Raw genomic sequence first — 19282 nt, forward strand, 5'->3', positions numbered from 1 at the left:
AAGCACTTTTATGGAAATACTTTTATAAAAGCACTTTTATGAAAGAACTTTTACGAAAGCACTTTTTCAGAATTACTTTTATGAAAGTAGTTTTATAAAACACTTCCGTGAAAATACTTTTATGAAAGCATTTTTACAAAAATAATTTTATAAAAGTACTTTTACAAAAGCACTTCTATAAAAGTACTTTTATAAAAGCACTTCTATGAAAATACTTTTATAAGCACTTCTATGGAAATGCTTTTCTAAAAGTGATTTTACAAAATCACTTTTACAAACTATTTTCAATAAAAGTACTTTTATGAAAGTACTTATTATCAAAGCACTTTTACAAAAGTGCTTTTATATAATTTTTTATATTTCATTCGGTTTGGATTGGATCCAATCTAATCCATTTACATTTTAATAGATTCGTTAGATTTGGTTTGTATTAGATTTGAACTGGATTGGGTCCAGTTCATTTGTAAATGGACAGTGGACTCGCATTGGACTGGATCGAGTTGGACCAAATCCAGTCCAATTGACACCTCTACTTCCAAGCTGAGCCAAATGGGTAATTTGCCTGCCTCCCGGCAGCAGTTCTCCTTTTCTATGAGTGCAACTTGGGTGGGTTTGAGTTGAGAATTTGTAAAACTTTAAATGGGCCCATTCTGAAAGACTGGGCCCACTTCAGTGTAGATTCTTCAACTCCCGGGTACCCTACTTGCACCCCTATCCTTTTCATCTTCTTCGTTGATCCATACCCATGACCTCTATCCTTTTCATCTTCTAGGCCGCCTCCATACCAGAGAACTTACAAACTGAACCACCTTCACCAGTTGGTGCTCAAAGGTTTTTTTTAAGAGTTGAGACATCAGTGTCCCAAGAGAGTCCGACGTTGGTGGGCTTCTAAGTACGCTGGTTTTTTTCTTTGTTTTTGCTTTTCTGGTGTTACATGCCTGTTTATTGGTACCAGCTTTTCCATTTTATTATTTGCACCACCTTCAGTTTGTTTAGTGTATCTATCGTTCTTCAATTTCTTAGTTGTCCAAATGCTTCTTTCTCTCTGTTTCATCAGGCTTCGTTGGAAAGAGCCCAACCTTTATACCTAAGGGGCCAAACAAAAGCCTGGCCCAGCCCAACATGGTCAAAAATAATTGAGGCCAAAGCCCTGTCCATGACCGTGGTCCAGACCTCAATAATGTTGCATGAAAAGGTCTAGCGACTAGGATAAGCTCGTATATATACGATACCCCAATTGGTAATAATTGTAGGACTAGCCTCACCATCAATGTATTTGTGATAACCCAAACTTGAAATGGGTTAGAACTTAGAAGTTCAAACCGCATGCCCATTAGGCCTGCTAGACATCCATCTTTGGGCTTAGCCCACCAACCATACCCAGTCATGTGAAAACAAATTTGGAGCATAAATCATCTCAAAAACTCAAGCAATATTTAGGGGATTTGAGTTAATGCCCTTACAGTTTTAGAAATGCTTCTCCTTAACGTAAATCCCTTGTACATGACAGGACGTCAAGCATTTCTTTGTGCCCTAGTTCAGCAGAAATCTCTCTCTCTTTCTCATGGAATAATAATGCTTTCATGCCTTGATCATATCCAACTCTCTCGATTAAAAGGGATTGAAAAGTTTTGATTATCAACCTTTATGATCTTCGTTCAGATGCTAAAAAACTTGGACAACAATAAAGGCCACCAAACATCACAAGATGAGCTCGATTTTGGCTATAAGGCTGCATTTGGAAGCCTAGTAAATACAAAAGTCCATCGATGTAAATCCAGAACGGTCAAATGTGTCGGTGTAAAAGGCGAATCGGCTGAATGCACCTTTTACACTCTTCTACATTTGGAAGAACGGTGTCAAACATCGGTGGATATTTTATACGCGTTTGGAGTGAACAATGGGGTGAACTGGTGTAGGGGGCTAAGGCATTTCTGATCAACGACTACGTAAGGCCAATGGTGGATCTGTTGGAGGAACGGCAACCAAAGCCCAGCCCAACCTGTGGACGAGTTTGGTCATCTCTCAGTGGTCTAGATTAGAGTTAGAAACCTTGGATTTCAGAGAAGGGAAGCCACTGCACATGGGATATCTGGTGAGTGAAATATATTGCCTGTGTTTTTCGGTTATCAGTGATGAAGGGTGATTTGGCACGACCTAGCAAGAAGGGTACATGTAAGCGCGATCTGATTGAGGAGTGACAATTCAGCCAAGTGAACCCAGTTCGAGACATTCGGAGCTCGGGTATTCAGCCACCTTGGCCCAAAAAATTACCTCGGTGTAGAGGCACCTCGACACCCAATCCAGTTCGAGACTAAAGAATCTAAGTTCCAGCTCGGAGCTAATGAGCTGAAACGCCACATAACCAACTCCAAAGGCTTCTCCAACAGATCCCGAATTTCTCGAGACCATGATGAGAACTCGTCCAGGCTCCGCTTGAATCAGAGGTAAATGATAAACCTTATCAACATATTATTCTCATTCAAAAACAGAACAAGCTTTATCTCCACAGCCTGAAGATCCTGAAGCTCTTTCGTAATGCCCACAACTAATCTAGTATATAAAGACATGAAACCTCAAGGCAAAGGCACGCGTGATTACTCTACTCACTAGCACTCAAGCTCTCAAGTATTCGGGTCGCATTCACATAATAAGTACTGACTTAAGTATCGGAACGACCTCGCCGGGTTAGCTACCCAAGTTCTCTGATCTATTGTTTTGCAGATTGATTCAATTCACCGTCCAATTGGAGTTCGGATCGCTATCTAGCTAGGAATAGTTAGATCGCGCACCATCAATCAACAACATAAACAATGTGAGGGTTCTGGTGTCTGTTCCGAAGAGTGTAGTAAACAAGTTTGAGCATTACATGAAAGGACCAGCAGCAGAGAGGGAGAGGGAAAGGAAGAGATAGAAGAGAGAGAAAGAGGGAAGTGAGGGAAGAAGTACTACCTCTAACTGGAGGACATCGGTGAAGAAGGTCACACAGAGTTTGAAACCATGACGAAACAATAGGGCACTGGCGAAGATTGAAACCAACGTTGACGGAGCAGTTTCTCGAGAGGAGGAAGAAAGACATTAGTTTTACACCGATTGGAAAGCTTAATAGAGTTTTACATCAATTTTTTTCAATGTAGTTTTTTCATCAATTCTCGATGTAAAAATACATTTAAATGGTCATTTATATCGCTGATCGTTCTTAATTTACATCCCAACCAAACATGTATAAAAGTGATCCCAAGTGTAAAACTACACTAACCGGAGTTTACACCGCAAACAAACGCAGCTTAAATAACTTCAGTGGTGGGTCTGAGCTCCCCTCTATCTGGGTCATAGCCATTCAGCATTCCATAAACTTATGTCAAATTTAAAAGCAGAGACAATTCCCTACATATTATAAATGTTTACAAGAAATAGAACATTAGGAAAATTTATCATAAATGCTCAAAGAAAAAGCATCTGGATGTTGACTCTTTACCATTGGGTGCGGATATTCATGGTATACAATTTATTACTCTTTAAAATAGAAGGAAAAGAATAAGCTATGAGACACTATAACATGCCAATAAGATCCATGGTTCAAAGTATCGGTATCATATCAAATGACATGTATCGATCAGTTTTTGGGGTCATTGAAACCCTGAATACATGGAGTTAGGGGGTTCTATTAATTTAAACATTAGAATTCCTCCTAACATGTTTATTCCTGAAAGATTGGTCTGAATGACAAGACTAAATATCAAAGTTCATCAATGGATTGAATGGATCAGATGAAAACCATTATAGTTGATTTTGTTAATAAATTTATAATATTAGAGCATGATCGGAGTTCAATATAGATACTAGTAATTGTATTTAGATATTGTTTAATATGCAATCAAGTCAAAGGTGAATCTAGGGTAATTTACATCCAAATCAGATGAGTTAACAACACCACTTTGAGTAAAGGGAGAAAATATATAAAATAGTACTTCTCCAAATTAAAACAGCATAACAGAAATTTGAGCAAGAAGAAAGAAATTTCCAAAAAGCAATGTATGGCCCATTATGTAATGTTTTATTTAGAAAGCTATCAACAACTGGTTTTTTTTTCATGTATTTATTTTTTAGACACAATTGGATACTAACTTTAACTTCTACAGCAGTCCACTTTGGCATACCCTTCTATTTTCAGAATTTATTAATTAAGACAAGAAAAGAAGAAATTAAAAAGTCGAACTTAAGATCTACACATCTGGGCCCTTCCATAACTTGCCACCTGCCAAAATTATCAAGAATCGGGGCCAACCATTTAATGAGTCTTAACACTAAAACTATTCCTGTATCATATATCAGTCTAACAAGATGAATTTTAATAATCTGATTTGAGCAACATTTTTGCTGTAGAGCCACTTTTCTTTAACTGTATGAAAAATTCATCACCCTCACCTATTATTTAAGTGCAGTAATATCAAAGGATTGATAACTTATGCACAAATTTATTTTATTTGTGCAATGACTTTCCAAGTAGGAACCGGTACGGGTTCTGTGTCCCCAGACCCAACTTTAGTCATATTAGAATTTGTCACCAAGTTAAGAGATTTAAGTGACCCAGGAATCTTCCATGCTGAATTTTAAGGGTGGTTCCAAAGGGCTCCCACCCCACCTCATGAGACAAGGACCCATTTCCCACATGGCAAACAAAAACCTTTTTTTTTTTCCTGCTTTTATTTTCTGAAACAAAAAAAAAAAAATCTGAATCTTCCAACAACTTTTAGAGAGTGTGGTATACATATAGAGTTCACATGGATTATTAATCAGTCAACTATGGCCAATTCATGGGGCATGTGATTTCTCATGACATGACTCAAGTAAAATCACGATACAGTATCATTACTCCATTTTACGCGGTGGAAACAGCCTACAAACACAACTTTTTTCTTAAATGGCAGAAATATATATATTTCGCCTTTGTGGGCTCTAATCAAGAGCAGCAATCAGTCATGTGGGGGCACTCTCAATATTGGTCGATTGTACTTTTCCTTCCCACAAGTGATTTTTACGATTAATTTTAGAATTTAGGATTTAAAGTTATAGGACTTAAGTTATGGGTTTAATGGTTTAAAAATTTAGGGTTTAGTGTATAAGATTCAAAATGTGAAAAAGAAAGTTTTTATTTATAAATCAATAGATAGTTGGACCATGCCTAGAGCAAGAGAAAGTAGTTGTTGAACCAATGACAATGTCCATACCAGCCATAAATGCCAAATGAGAGTGAGTGGTTGTGGATCATATGCATTTAATGACTAGGGTGGGCGGGGCGATAGCATTAGTTCTACAGCATGCTATACAGCAGCTAATCCACTTTCCATGAAGAAGTAATCCGTTAATGAATAACTTTGGCTGTTGCGAGCCAACATCATAGGCTGTTGGGAGTGTTTTTTCACCTATTGACGTCCATGTCTTTCTTTTATTCAAAATAAAGTAGGGATAATTACTAATCTATTACCCACTCTCATTGTAACGTGGCATTCCTAAAATCGCTCTCAACAGTATAGACTGTTGGTCCCAACATACAGCCAAAGATTTTCTATCCGATAGATCTCTGTGAAGAAGTGTTATTGGTAACAAAAGTTGCCACCTTGGGTGCTGCAAAGAATTGAGCACAAACAACAGTATGGGGCTGATTTGTCCAAACAGTGAACTTAATCTCTTTCTGAATTATACTACGAATGAGATGTCCAAATCCATATGAAACCACCCATGTCCAGACTCTTGGACTACAAGTCTACAACCCCTTCCTCGTATGAAAGTGATGCGTGATAACCCCATTTTCCTTCTGGCTTCCCTTCGGAGTGGATCAAAGAAAAAGCCAATTACTAGTGTACCCGTGATATTGTGAAATACAGAAGGCGGTTAGCTGGCTTATGGCTTAATTCCCAATACCAAACTGAAATACCCATGCTTTCATGAAAGCATTCCCAGGCTCACGGGAATTTGAAATTGAAATGGAAGTATAATTTGGGTTATGGCGGCCTTATGGGTTGTGGGTCATATGACCACCGAGGTTCTAAATATTGATAGAGGTATCGAGTTGTGCCTTATATAATTTTTATTTTTACATCTTTTTCTAACAGATTCAGGGGGCTCGGTTTAAGTCCCATATACCCCTCATCCAATACATTTCAATATTTAGAACCTACCCAGCTGGTAATAACATTTCTGAAAGGCTTGCGCTCAGAATTGGCTTAATTAGCACTGGACCACACCTCATTACTCTTTTTAACCTGGTCCAGTTGTTCGACTGGTCCACCAACTTCCTCAACATGCTGGACGACGGTTGAAAAAGGTAGGATGAGCACATTTATTGGGCTCTGGTGGGGTTGTTCTACCACTACCTCACCTTTAATAGTATCGTCCCCCCCCCCCCCCCCCCCCCCTCTCTCTCTCTTTCTCTCTCTACAGTCTTGGGGAACTAACTTTGATAAACTTACTTCATTCACAGAAAGAGAGAAAAGGAAAAAATCACGAGCAATCACGCAATACCATGTGGTAAAAATATTAGCAACGCGGCATCACCTACCCTTTCCGGTTGAGCACAGGCGCACTCTCACTCTCTTATATCCTAATTCCTAACCACTTTTGTCCTGGCGTGTCATTTGACTAGTGGCAACTCCATACACATAATTAGGGGTGCCAATTGAATTGGATTTGGTCCAATTCGGTCCAGTCCAGTGTGAATCCATTACAAATAGACCTGATCTAATCCAATTCAATGAATATTTTAGACCAGTCTAGAGACTCTCCAATCTATTTAAATTCCTGTTACTTTAGATTGGTTTTAACTCAAAGGGTCCATTGACACTTATGTTCTTATCTTCTATCAATGGATCAGATATTGGCTCAATCCTATATAAATTCATTATGGATGGATTAGGTCCAATCTAATATGTCATATTGGTCCGTCCAATCCCTCCAAATTCAATATGCCTTATTGATTCGTCCAATCAATCCAAATGAATTTTGATTTAGACGGAATCCAACCCAAAACCAATCCATTGACACCCTTGCACATAATAAAATCTGCTCCAGCGGCATATTTACAATTAGCATACCCGCTTCTCATTTGCCACGTGGCAAATAAGAATTTCCACGCCCAAAAATTTTGTCATTGTAGGAAAGTAGTTAAAGGGCAATATCGACGTGGAGGTGATGTAAAGGTCAAAGCCTCGTTCTTGTAATGCCGTTATTTAACTTTACAATTTACAACTGCCGTTCGTTCTTGTATTAAAAAAAAAAAAAAAAAAAAAGGAAACAGAAGCATGATGCCTAACAAAAGTAAATAAATGAATAAAAATAGAAGAATTAAATTAAAGGTGGACCGGTAGACAAAACGGAGGTGGATGGGCCCAAAGGGGGCCAGATTAGATCCGCACCCCACGCGTCCATGATGTAGATAACTACCCTGAACCCTCCCTCCAAGCTCTAACCTAACCATACATCCCTTTAGATGATTTTTTTTTTTTTAATTTCTTCGGAATCCCAAAGTCCAAACAATAAAGAAGGGTTGCTTTGCCAATTGCCATTGCCAATGCCCTTCACTCCTTCACATGCTTTAGAAAACTGAAAATTATCTGGCTTGTCTTTCGGCGGGAAACCAGAATAAAATGATGGCCTAACGTCAAAAAGTGAACCTTCCTTCTCTGCTTTCCCACCAGGATGCGTCTACGGATTTTCAAAAAGTTTGAAGCCCACAGGCCACAGCCTCAGGAGGACGACGACCCTCGGGCCCCGGTTCCACTCCACCCATGACCCATTCATCACATTTCCATGTATGCGCTGCCGATCTTAAATCCAGAGTCCTCGAAGACCAAGCCCATGTTTTGAAAAATGAAACAGCTTAGAAAGAGGAAGCAGGATAATACAATGCAATGGGCAATGGCTTGGGTATGGTCTGAGTGAATTCAAGTCAAAGTCAAAAAAGTAAACAATATCCAGTCCAACCCACTCGGCATATCAGATTCAGTAGGTTGACACTTGACAATGGCCTCCTTTGATCCAGAAAGTTCCATGCCAGTTAGAGTTTCCTCTTTTCTTTATTTATTTTTATTACCATCCTGAACTTTGGTAGTTACACTTAGCTCCCTTCAATTTTTAGATTCTAATACTTTTCCCATTCTTTATTAACTTATTGAAAATGGGCATGGCAAAGTACATTATCTCTTCTTTTGTCCATCTTGCTTCTAAACCCTAATTAAACAAAACCCTCACTAGAAAAAGAAAGAAAAGAAACATAAACGTATGTACAAATATATAAAAGAAAGGGCAAAATCATCCCACAAATTAATGAAAGAGCAGTTTGGAGATCTAGAGATATTTAATAAGGAGATAACAATCATATAAGAATCTTTTACTAAATTAATTGATGGAATGTTAAAGAAGGGGGTAAAGTGTTGGAGTATGAAAGTTCAAGGGGTCTTTATGGCATATAAATGTTTGGGAGGTTAAGTGTCACTATCCAGACTATAGGATGATAATATGTAATTTACCCACAATATATATATATATATATATATATATATATATGCGGAGCTGGAATGGGCGTTGCCCTGCAAAGTCAGAATTCAGGTTTGGGCAAAAAGTAGACAACCAAAACCACTCGACCAATTACATGAGGTTGTCTAAGTATACGGTTGCATAACTGACATCCAACTCTTCTTGGCAGAGCCCAATTAAATTTCTATTAAATGAGTCAGCCATGTATAAAGTGATCCAATACTTCTATTTCTTTGTTGTAACTAGCTCTTTCTAATGGGCCAAAGTAGCTGGAGCACCCACCAACTACCCATGTATAAGCTTAAACTTTTGATTGGCCTGATCACGCCCGAGAGAAATTGGGATCTGCTTTTCACTCTGGCAGGCATATCTCACTATGCATTGAAAATATTTCTCATAAATAATAATACATAAATACGGGAGATGTTCCAAATATATAGTTGAATGTGTCTGTGAAATCAATGTGAGGAGCAGATCCCGTCTCGTCCAAAAGCTAGATTGCTGAATCTTAAGCTGGGCTGAAGTGCTGAACTTATTATAGGCAGAGAAGCCTCATAGTTTAGAGTTTAGAGTGGTTTGGGCACATCAAAGGGGGCATGCCGTTGATCCTTTACTGAGAAAGTACATGTTTTAAAAGAAAAAGCACTTCCATGTATTGATTGGCATCTCTCATTATTTTCCCGAGGATGTGGTAGACTTATGAAAATAGGGATTTGTGCTTTTATGTATTCTTTTTTTATGCTATTATCAAAGGTGGAATATAACCAAATCACCCCCAATTTTTAAAATAAATATAAGAAAAAAATTTAAAGCTTTAGTTCATCATGAGTCCCTAACTAAGTGAGATTGTGAGCTATGATCTCTTGCTTTTAATTTGATCCTGTTCATTTTTAATTTCTATGAGGTCTTATCTTATCATTGCTCTTATTCATTTTCCCTTCCTCATCTTATATTAGGGGAGGAAATTTGAGTCTGACCCCAAGGAACAAAGTTTCCCAATGTATTGGTTCATGTCATCATATCATCCATGCATTGCTTATAAGTCTTTTTATGTTTGTTTTAAATGTTGATTGACATTATTTACACACCTCTCAAATTAAAAAAAAAAAAAGTTAAAAAAAGGTGTTGCGTTCAAGGTACCAATACACTCCTTTATTTTGAATCTTGTTTGACCCAACCCATTTAATCCATCAGGTTAAACCATCTAGCCAACTTCATGTAATGGGTTAATTGGGCTGAGTTTAAATATAGCAGGTAGTTTTAAGTACCTCTCTCTCTCGCTATGAAGTATGAATGAATCCATATAGGTTATTAATGAGATCAGGTTGTTTTTTTAACCTTCATCTAACTCGTTCAAATTTTCAAATGAGATAAGGACTTTTAACCTTAAAAAAAGGAATGCCAAATGCAGCCTAGAGGCATTTAGCCATTTCAATTAAGAGGGAGAGGGGCCAGCTTTTGTAATATATGCATCACTGTGTCAGTGTTTGTAAATCATCGTTGACCCAATCGATCGAACAGATAAAACCGCCATTTCAACCTCAAATCCACCAACAACTGAAAAACTATTAATTTGGTCCAGGTGATTAACTATTAATCCATTTGACCCAGAAAAAAACGGTTTAACCTATGAAGCGATCGATTTTTTCAATAATGCACTCTGTTATTTAAATGCCCGCAGCTTTAATCACGAAGTATCTTACCTTTTTCTTCGACAAGATGGGGTTCTCGGTGGATTTGTTAACAGAAAAGTAAGACGATCTTGGTCTCTTTCATCATTCCATTTCTTCGACCTTAGCTCTGAGAAAACTGTGAAAAAATTGAATGTGGAATGTGGACCCCAAACAACGGTGAACGGTCCGCTATTAAAATTTTAAAATTGGGTTTTAGAAAACTCAACTGTGATCAAGGCAGAGGGAGTGGGCGATTTCTTAAATTGAATTTTCTCAGAGTGGAGAGCTTGAGCTTTATAGGAAAAATAAGTATGTCGTCCACCACTCAGCAGTCGTTGGATTAAGGATTTCTATGCCGTTGATTGGATAGGATAACGGTAGATTGATATGATGCTGATTGAAGTACAATGAGTATTTGAGCCCATCGAGAAACATTCTATTCTCTTTCTCTGTCCTATCTACAATTCCTCTCCTCTGCAGAAGCAGAAGCATGCAGTCCCAGGATTTCCAACTGAGCACCATGGTGGCACGATAGCTGTGTCATCAGCTCATTTGGGGCCTGGAGCCTGGGTTTCGCGATTACCAGAAAAGCCCTTCAACGTCCGATGGACCCGGCCTCCCAAGGAAAGAATCAAATCTGATCAGAGGAAGGCACACAACACGTTACACGGCACGGTTGAAACTTGAAAGGGAGAGACTAGAGAGAGGGTTTTGGTCTTTTGGAGTTACGAGTTAGGTTACTAGGTCAGCTTTTTTTCTCGTGCCAAATAAATGCCTATGCCACGTGGCACGATCGGCCAGCTGTGATGTGGGGCGTGCTTTTGTTAATTGCTTATTTATCTCTATAATTATTTTTCTATTTTTTTACTGGGAGCTTAAGGGCAGTCGGGCAGGCACACGAGAATTGCCTTGCCCGTGGCCCGTGCCCGCCAAATAATTAAACCTTCTTCTCTGTTCTCTCAATCAGTCAGTAGAGTAATAATCATCATTCTTCACTCTCTGGTCTCTGTAAACCTTCTTCTAATCCATAGCCACTTCCTCTCTCTCTTTCTCTCACAGAGCGTCTCTGGCTTGCCTTCGCATTAAATGCAATTTCTCTGCACCACCACCTTTCCTTAATAATCTCTCTTTCTCCCTCCATTTCAGACAGAGCAGGTACCACTCGTCATGGAAAGCTCCTGAACTCGTATGACTGTGAACTAATTCTCTCCACTTCCGATCAAATTTCTCTTTTCCGTTGAACGAGCTCCGTCTGGCACCTGGGACAAATTTGCTCTAGAAGACCTCTGAATCCTGTACTCTCTCTCTCTCTCTCTCATTTTCTTTCAGGTTGAATCATAGTTGCAGCAGAGTCTACTTTCTTTGTTTTTAGGTTCTGTTATAGAACATAGGAGTTAGCGTCTTCAAACCAAAAGGCAGAAGGTAATCTTGCATATGAGATCCAGATATCTGTTTTCTACTACGATAGGCTGATTTCATTTTTATTTTGGTTTTGTTGCATAAGGAAATTTTAAGTTTGGCGGCAAGTTATCAGTCTTCTCTCCTGAAATACGTAAATAAATTGAAGATCTATGAAGCAACTTGTTCGGATTCTCTGTATAATCTTGAGTCATTTCTCGCTTTGTTTTTATTTTCTACTTTTTTGTTTTTCTTCAAAAAATATTACGTAAGTTTTTGTGGTCTTTTTTTCCCTTTCCAGTTCTTTTTTCATAGATCGGCAAAATCATGACTCTCTTTCGTCTTTTCTACTTTATCGGTTGCTTTTCCCCCCACTTTCTCTTCTGGTTTGCCCTGAAGAAGAGAAATTCAAAAATCTACAGTGACTTGCCTTTCCCTTTTTTCTTTTTTTCCTTAATTATTTTTGTTTCGTGCTTATTATGAGAAGTCCAGATCCAATTGGTATTCTTTTCTTGTTTACATTGTTGCCGTCCTTCATCCGTTTTGCTTCAATGTTATTGCTTTCTCGGTTGGTTTCATTTTCTTTTAGGATTCTGTGGAGCTATGTTGGATGTCTTGGGACTTCTATCCTTCCCAGTTTCCATTAGGACTTGAAGTAGATTATGGAAGCCGAGATTTTTGCCAATTCTCGTTCTATTTGTGCGTGCTGTGTGGTTTCCTTTATGCTTTTCTTAGTTTGTGCCAAATCACTCTGAATTCGGTGAGCAAATTTTCTTTTTCCTTTAACATTTGCTGAAGATCCATCGATCTTGCTGCATTGTTCGAAATTTCCATGGCCTTTCTTCTGTTGTTTTCCTTGGATAAACAGGATATGGATTTGTTTACTTCTACCCTTTTCGAGTTTTCCACTTGGCATCTTTTGCTTTGTCCATGAAGAAATTAAATCTTTAATCTCTTTCCTCTTAACTTCTCTCTGAAGTCTGAAGATCGACAGGTTTCTCGTTTTCTGGTATGTCCTTGGAAGTTTTCTATTTCAGATTCTCCTGTTTGTCTGTCTTAACCAGATAAACTTCTCTTTCTTTAATATTTCTTTGCGATTTTTTTCCTACTGTTTTTTTGTATTTCCTGATGACCGAAAGAAACAGGACACCTTTTTGTATATTCTATTCCCTTGTCTGAGGATCATTTTCTTTTTCTTTTCTGCAACTAGAGGATTCAAATCTTCTCATTCGGTCTTTTTTTTGGTTAACTTCTCATTTGGTCTAAATGCGGTATTTTACCTTGTATGCAATTGTGGATTAAATAATTCAATTAATTAACTCAATCTCGTTTTACTCAGCTGGTTCTCACATTGATTCACGTTTCCTTGCAGTGGATCCACGTTTGACTAAAAATAATCAAACCCTAGTTGAAGTTTCTGTCCGGGCTTACTTGAGGTTTCAAGTGCCTTTGGTTGCAACTCTATGCGCGATAATCTTTCTAAATATGAATAATTTTGCTGGTTGACCACTGGACCAATCCCGGGATTTCTAGTGACATCTGTATCCGGCAAAAGTAGGATTCTGTCCTTCGTTTCCTTCGGATGCCTATGTTTTGGAGCTGAGCAGATGGGGTGTTGTGTATCGGTAAGTAGTGGTTGCAGTAGCAGTAGTAGCAGGAACAATGAAGAGGCAATTTCCTCCTCTTGCCTGGGATTCAGATCATGCAGGACCAAGAGACTGAAGAAATCATTGTCTGAGCATGTCACTACATTGCAGCGTTTGCCTTCTATTTCCAACCGAATCTTTGCAAATGGAAACAGCAGAACTTCTTGCATATTCACCCAACAAGGGCGCAAGGGCATTAACCAGGATGCCATGGTTGTTTGGGAAGTATGTTCTGTTCTTCCAACCTTACCAAGTTATTTGGTATGGTTTTCTTGCTAAAATGAGACATGTACCTTTGTTTCATGCAGGATTTCATGTCAGAAGATGCAATCTTTTGTGGGGTCTTTGATGGTCATGGCCCGCATGGTCATCTTGTTGCCCGCAAAGTGAGGGATACCCTGCCATTGAAGCTACTCTCTTTCCTTCAATCTCAAGAATCAAGGCAAAATGGCTTGGGCAATAATTGTTTTAGTAGAAAAGCAAAACCAGATTCCATGGATAAGGAGTCTGAGAAGGATGATCCAACTGAGGACCTGGGATCTTTGTGGAGAGAAGCTTTCCTCAAGTCATACAAATCCATGGACAAGGAGCTAAGGTCCCATCCTACTCTGGACTGCTTTTGCAGTGGTAGCACTGCCGTCACTATAGTTAAACAGGTCCATTACGAAAACACTGCTTTGATCTTTCTTTTCTACTTTTCTCCTTTCTGCTTTCTTATCTTTTTTTTTTTTTTCTCTTCCTTCTGATTTGAAGGGGTTGAATCTCTTCATGGGATACATTGGTGATTCCCGTGCAATCCTGGGTTCCAGGGACAGCAATGGTTCCATGGTTGCAGTACAGTTGACAGTTGATCTAAAGCCTGATTTACCAAGTACGCTTTTTATTAATCAATTTATTTTCTGATTTGCATGTTATCAAAACATAAACCTGTTTATTTGATTTGCTCATTATAGAGGAAGCCGAGAGGATTAAACGGTGTAAAGGAAGGGTCTTTGCTCTGCAAGATGAGCCTGAAGTTCCTAGAGTTTGGTTGCCATTTGATGATGCTCCTGGATTAGCAATGGCTAGGGCATTTGGGGATTTCTGTCTGAAGGACTATGGAGTGATATCTATACCTGAATTCTCTCATAGAATACTTACAGAGAGAGATCAATTTATTGTTCTTGCCTCAGATGGAGTAAGTATATTCTCTTTTGTAGGGCATGTGAATTTTCTGTTTCCTTTTTCATAACAAAATTTGCAAGCTACAATGAGAAAGAGGCAACTTTGTTTTTCTTTTTTTTTGTTTGAAATGATTTGTATTGCTGATTAGAAGATGACTCAATTAACTTAGAAAGTGAAAAAGAAGAAAATAAACAATAACTTTTGTTACCCATTATTGCAATGAAGCCTTATTCCTAATACTTGGGGTCGGTCATCCAAAATTCATTTTATCTAGGCTTGTTAAACTGTAGGTTTTAAGATATTCCTTTGTGCACATTGGCTAATGATGTCATTGATGCATTACCCAAACAAGGGGCTACTAGGGAGGAAATCTATTGGGCCAAGTTGGCAAGTTGTAAAGTAAAAAATCTATTTGTGGAAGTGCTAGATATCCTACCCTTCCCAAAGGAATTTTAAGGACATTTTCTTTTTATATTTAATACAATTCTGAATTAATTATAAAAAAGGAGGAAAACTAGAAGTCACTTAATAGAGTTGCAAATTCAGCTTCATGTTTTCTTTTATGAAGCTCTACTTGAGTTTTGAGTTTTTCTTAACATCAAGTTTGAAGCTTAACCATGTTATTTCTAGTGGTTTTCTTAGTTCTGAGGCATGTGGTTTAATGACTTCTGTAACTTGGGCATAGAGACTTGTCAATAGTTGGACTTGAGTTGTTAGCTATGGTGCACAGAGCATCACATACTGTGGTTCTGTTAGACTGTTACAGATCATATTTATGAAGTTGTATAACAATATCAATAGCAATAAAACAGATGAAAGGACATCTCTTTGTAGATTGAAATACATAAACTACAAATTTTCCCAAGTAGAACCAAGATGAAAAGGAATGAAGTTTGGAGGGTGTTATTTTAAGTTATAATATAGACAAATCCTGAAAATGTGTTTAACATATGGAAATTGTTAGAAGAAAATAATCATCTGCAAATCAAAACATTTTCCATGTTGTATGAATGTGCTGTTAATTTCTTCCTTATGCAGTGTTGCTGGTTAGGAATCTTTTTAGTAATGTCAAAAGGGCAGCCCAGTGCACGAGTCTCCCACCAATGCAGGGTCTGGGGAGGCACAGATGTACACAGCCTTACCCCTGCACATACAGAGAGGCTGTTTCCAAGATTGGAACCCTAGTCACCCAGGTCACAATGGAGCAAGCCTCAATCATTTTAGTAATATCCTTACACTTAAATGCCACTTGATTAGTCCAACCTCCATGTGCTAGTCCAACATTAGCTATTTGTGGAATTTTTGCATGGAGAGAGAAAAATATATATGGCAATGTTCCACTACCTGGAGGCATGAGGCATGGTTAAGAATGCAAGAGGTGTAAGCCTTCTGAGAGCAAGGAGGAGTAAGCCTCTTCGAGAGGAGGATCTCTTTCTCCTTTCTCTGATAAGGTATACGCCCACACCTCCAACATTAACCTGAGGGCATTTTGAGTGCTTCTTGCGTAGAGGTGCATCCCTAGGCATATGCCTCAAATGCTTTTTAAAACATTGATATATAGTACTATTCTTCATGGTGATATGTTCGCTTAGTTGCATTAATCCTGGTTCAAATTAACAGTGTTCTACTACCACAACTAGCAAAGTATAGAATTGGTAAAAGTGGGCTATGCCTCTGAAGTTAGAAAATTTTGAACTTGAACATCAAGAGAAGGCGGGAATAGTCTACATTTCTCAATTTTGTTGTAAACAAGGCATTCATCTACTGAGTGAACTTGAAATTCAACAAAGCATGATAATTTATCCTATTTTTTGACTCACTAAATTTAGCCTCTCTAACATGCCCCATTTGCTCATATCGTTCATATACCATTTAACTTACTCTTAAGTCGTATCCTAGTACTACAGGGGTTGTAAAACATAAGAAAGATCATTGTTCTAACACCTCATCCATTGAAAGTATTGAAGAGTGTCAAATACAGTAGATATTTCTTATCTTCTACCAACTCATGTTTATTCTTACAAATCAACTTACACGATTAGTTATATTGCTGCAGCTTTTAATTTTTGTTGAACTATTTTACTTTTGTGACATTTTCTTTCAATTAACTTAAATTTACTTGATTAATGGAATTGCCAAAGCAGTGAGACAACTATTAGACCTTTTCTTCCTTCAAGTCTGTAATGCCAGATGTGGAGAAGAAAGATGTAACTAGGAAGTCATTGTTATACTTCTGTTTCCTATTTTGATGAGATTGCTATCCCTGTTAATGTTTTTGCTCTCTTTCTTTAGTGTAGTTGCACCAATCTTCTGCACCTCCAGAGACATCTAACAAGTTTCCATACTTCATAGGACCCCACAAAGTTAGTAGTGCATAAAAAAAAGGGTGATGCTTAGATTGCTCACAGGATAGTGCGGGGAAATAGCATAGAAAAACGATATCCATGCATGCGCATAACTTGATTGTATTTATCTTCTAGGAAGTTGTCATCATTACAGGGTTTTTTAAGTTGTCTCATGGATCTCCCTGTTGCAGGTTTGGGATGTCTTGAGCAATGAAGAAGTGGTTGAGATTATTTCTTCAGCTCCAACCCGATCATCAGCTGCACGGATCCTAGTAGAGTCAGCTGCTCGCGAGTGGAAACTAAAATATCCCACTTCAAAAATGGATGATTGTGCAGTAGTGTGCTTATTTCTGGATGGCAAGATGGACTCTGAATCAGAGGCAGAAGAGCAAGGTATATGTACTGCCAGTTATTGTGGCCATCAGCCTTCTGCTGCAACTGAGTCAGATGATGGCCAAAACTCGGAACCATCTCTACAGAGGAATTTTACAGTGAGAACAGCAGAAGAGAGCAACCAAAACGACAGAATACCTGTTGAAGTTGAGGGAGAGGATGGAACTGTAATAGTTGATGACCAAAACTGGTCAGGTTTGGAAGGTGTGACACGAGTCAACTCGCTTGTTCAACTTCCAAGATTCTCCACAGAGAAGCCGAATGCTTGATTCGTGCATTTCTGAATGGTGCATCTGTTATGTATTTCTTGTAATTCAATGGCTTAGGATCCTCAGAAATGCAATCAAATTAGAAAAGTCTTCCCAGGGCGCTGTAATTGGGTCGAAAACTTTTGACAAGTGGCTACACTTAATTTGTTATTAGGGGCGTTGGTCTGGGGAGGAGGCACACGATCAGTTATGGTACATCCGGTAACAGTATGGAACAGTGACGTGTTTGCTTCTGCTTGGTGTTCCTAGCCTGGTTTCAACATCTTGTTTCTAGCAGATCTAGTGTCCACAATCACATATCAGGGATAGAGATTTGACTTTAGGGTTAAAATTGAATCAGTCGGGCGGAGTCAACTCGCTTAAACGTATACCAGGGGGCCAGGTGAATAATGATGATAAAGGGGTCGCAGACTCTGGTGTTTCTGTATAGGCAAACCCGTTGATTTCTTACCAACCATGATAAGTTGAAATTTAGCTCTGAGGAACATCTGCGTTTCAAAATTTGATAAAACCTTGAAGCCCAGAAACTGCAATTGCCGTGGTCTGTGTATATGATTTAATCTGAGGAACAAATTGGACTGGTGAGTGAAGATCCCTCTTCTCATTTTGGTCGGTGTCGTCATGGGCACTAAGCATGTTTACTTTTATAATGATCTGGTGGAGAGTGTGTTCTTAGATTGTTCTTCTAGTGTGGGAGCCCAAATTGTTCATTTATTAAAGTTAATCCACTAGAATTTTCTAATTGTATTTGTCCTGACGTGTAACCGCTTTGATTATAATCAAAACATAAATAACTACTAACAAGTAATTTACTTGGGTTTGGTTGACAAATTTGAGTTTTGACATCAGTTTAGATTAGGATAGGGTCATGTCTAGTGTTAATCTTGGCTTAGTTTTTAACTTGATCTAATTTATATTTAAGAGGAAAGAAGAGATTTAATGGAAAGGGGGGGGGGGGGTTTCAAAAGTCCAAAGGCAGGCAAATTCATTCATCATTCCACGTTGACATGGTTACATTGTGAAAATGTGAAGGAAATATGGAAGTTTGAATTTTTGGTTCATGACAAAACAAATTGGGTAAGCAGCTGCATTTGACTCCCTTTTAGTATGAGAAATCCCTTTCAGCAAGAGAGTATACTTTTGCAATTACAAATGAGCATATGTATATATGCCCAAGAGCGGAGAGATTCCCATCCAACAGAAAGAGTACAGATCAATTGAGAATTGCCTTCAAAAACTATTGAGGGGAGACCCATGTCCATACTAAAGTGGATAGCTTCAAACATATCTGTCGCTTCAGCCTCTAAAGGAGATAGAGGACCTAACGGAATAACATGAGCAAACACGAAGTATAAATCTGGCTCCAAAGTGGTAAGGGCCCATAGCACCTGCACCTAAGGGGAGAAAGTTTTAAGAATGATCTTATTAGATAAGAATAAATGATGGATTTTATTAGAGAAAACTAAGACATAAATAGATTTTGTTGTGGCCATTTATATTTTATAATAATTCAATTTAAAAATAGATAACCGTGTGGGTGAAAAATGAGAGGAGGATCTTTGTGGTGAGATGACCCCATTTAATTCATACCCCTTTATTAAGAGAGTTAAAAGGAATCATTTAAGAGGAAAGAAGGGATTTAACGGAGAGGGAAGATGTTACAAATATAAATTATTGGATGGGAGTTTATAATTTAATTTAAAAATAAATAACCACATGTTTCAAAAAATGAGAGAAGTATAAGGTGCATATGAACTCTTGTTGGAAGGGTCAGAATCCATCATATAGATGACTGAACCATGCTAAATGGCTGGATGAAATTTCAAAATTTTTCTAATCCTTTTAGGAATCAAATTTCC

General features: G+C 38.2%; 1 protein-coding gene across 3 annotated transcripts; it reads left to right on the forward strand.

The window, feature by feature from the left end:
* Positions 1-11180: 11180 nt before the first annotated feature.
* Positions 11181-17542, forward strand: LOC104612554 (putative protein phosphatase 2C 52). 3 transcript variants are annotated; one of them, XM_010279992.3, is made up of 6 exons: positions 11181-11503; positions 12979-13477; positions 13561-13908; positions 14006-14123; positions 14206-14429; positions 16953-17542. In XM_010279992.3, exons 2-6 carry the CDS (start codon positions 13214-13216, stop codon positions 17421-17423), a joined length of 1425 nt encoding a protein of 474 aa, XP_010278294.1. In that variant the 5' UTR covers positions 11181-11503; positions 12979-13213; the 3' UTR covers positions 17424-17542. The 3 variants fall into 3 exon arrangements, with proteins under 3 accessions (XP_010278294.1, XP_088750501.1, XP_088750500.1); XM_088894375.1 differs by lacking the exon at positions 11181-11503 and adding an exon at positions 12090-12615; XM_088894374.1 differs by lacking the exon at positions 11181-11503 and adding an exon at positions 12097-12366.
* The last annotated feature ends 1740 nt before the right edge of the window (positions 17543-19282 follow it).

The sequence above is a fragment of the Nelumbo nucifera genome, chromosome 1, assembly GCF_055504915.1.
Source record: "Nelumbo nucifera cultivar China Antique chromosome 1, China Antique-T2T, whole genome shotgun sequence".
Lineage (NCBI taxonomy): Eukaryota > Viridiplantae > Streptophyta > Magnoliopsida > Proteales > Nelumbonaceae > Nelumbo > Nelumbo nucifera.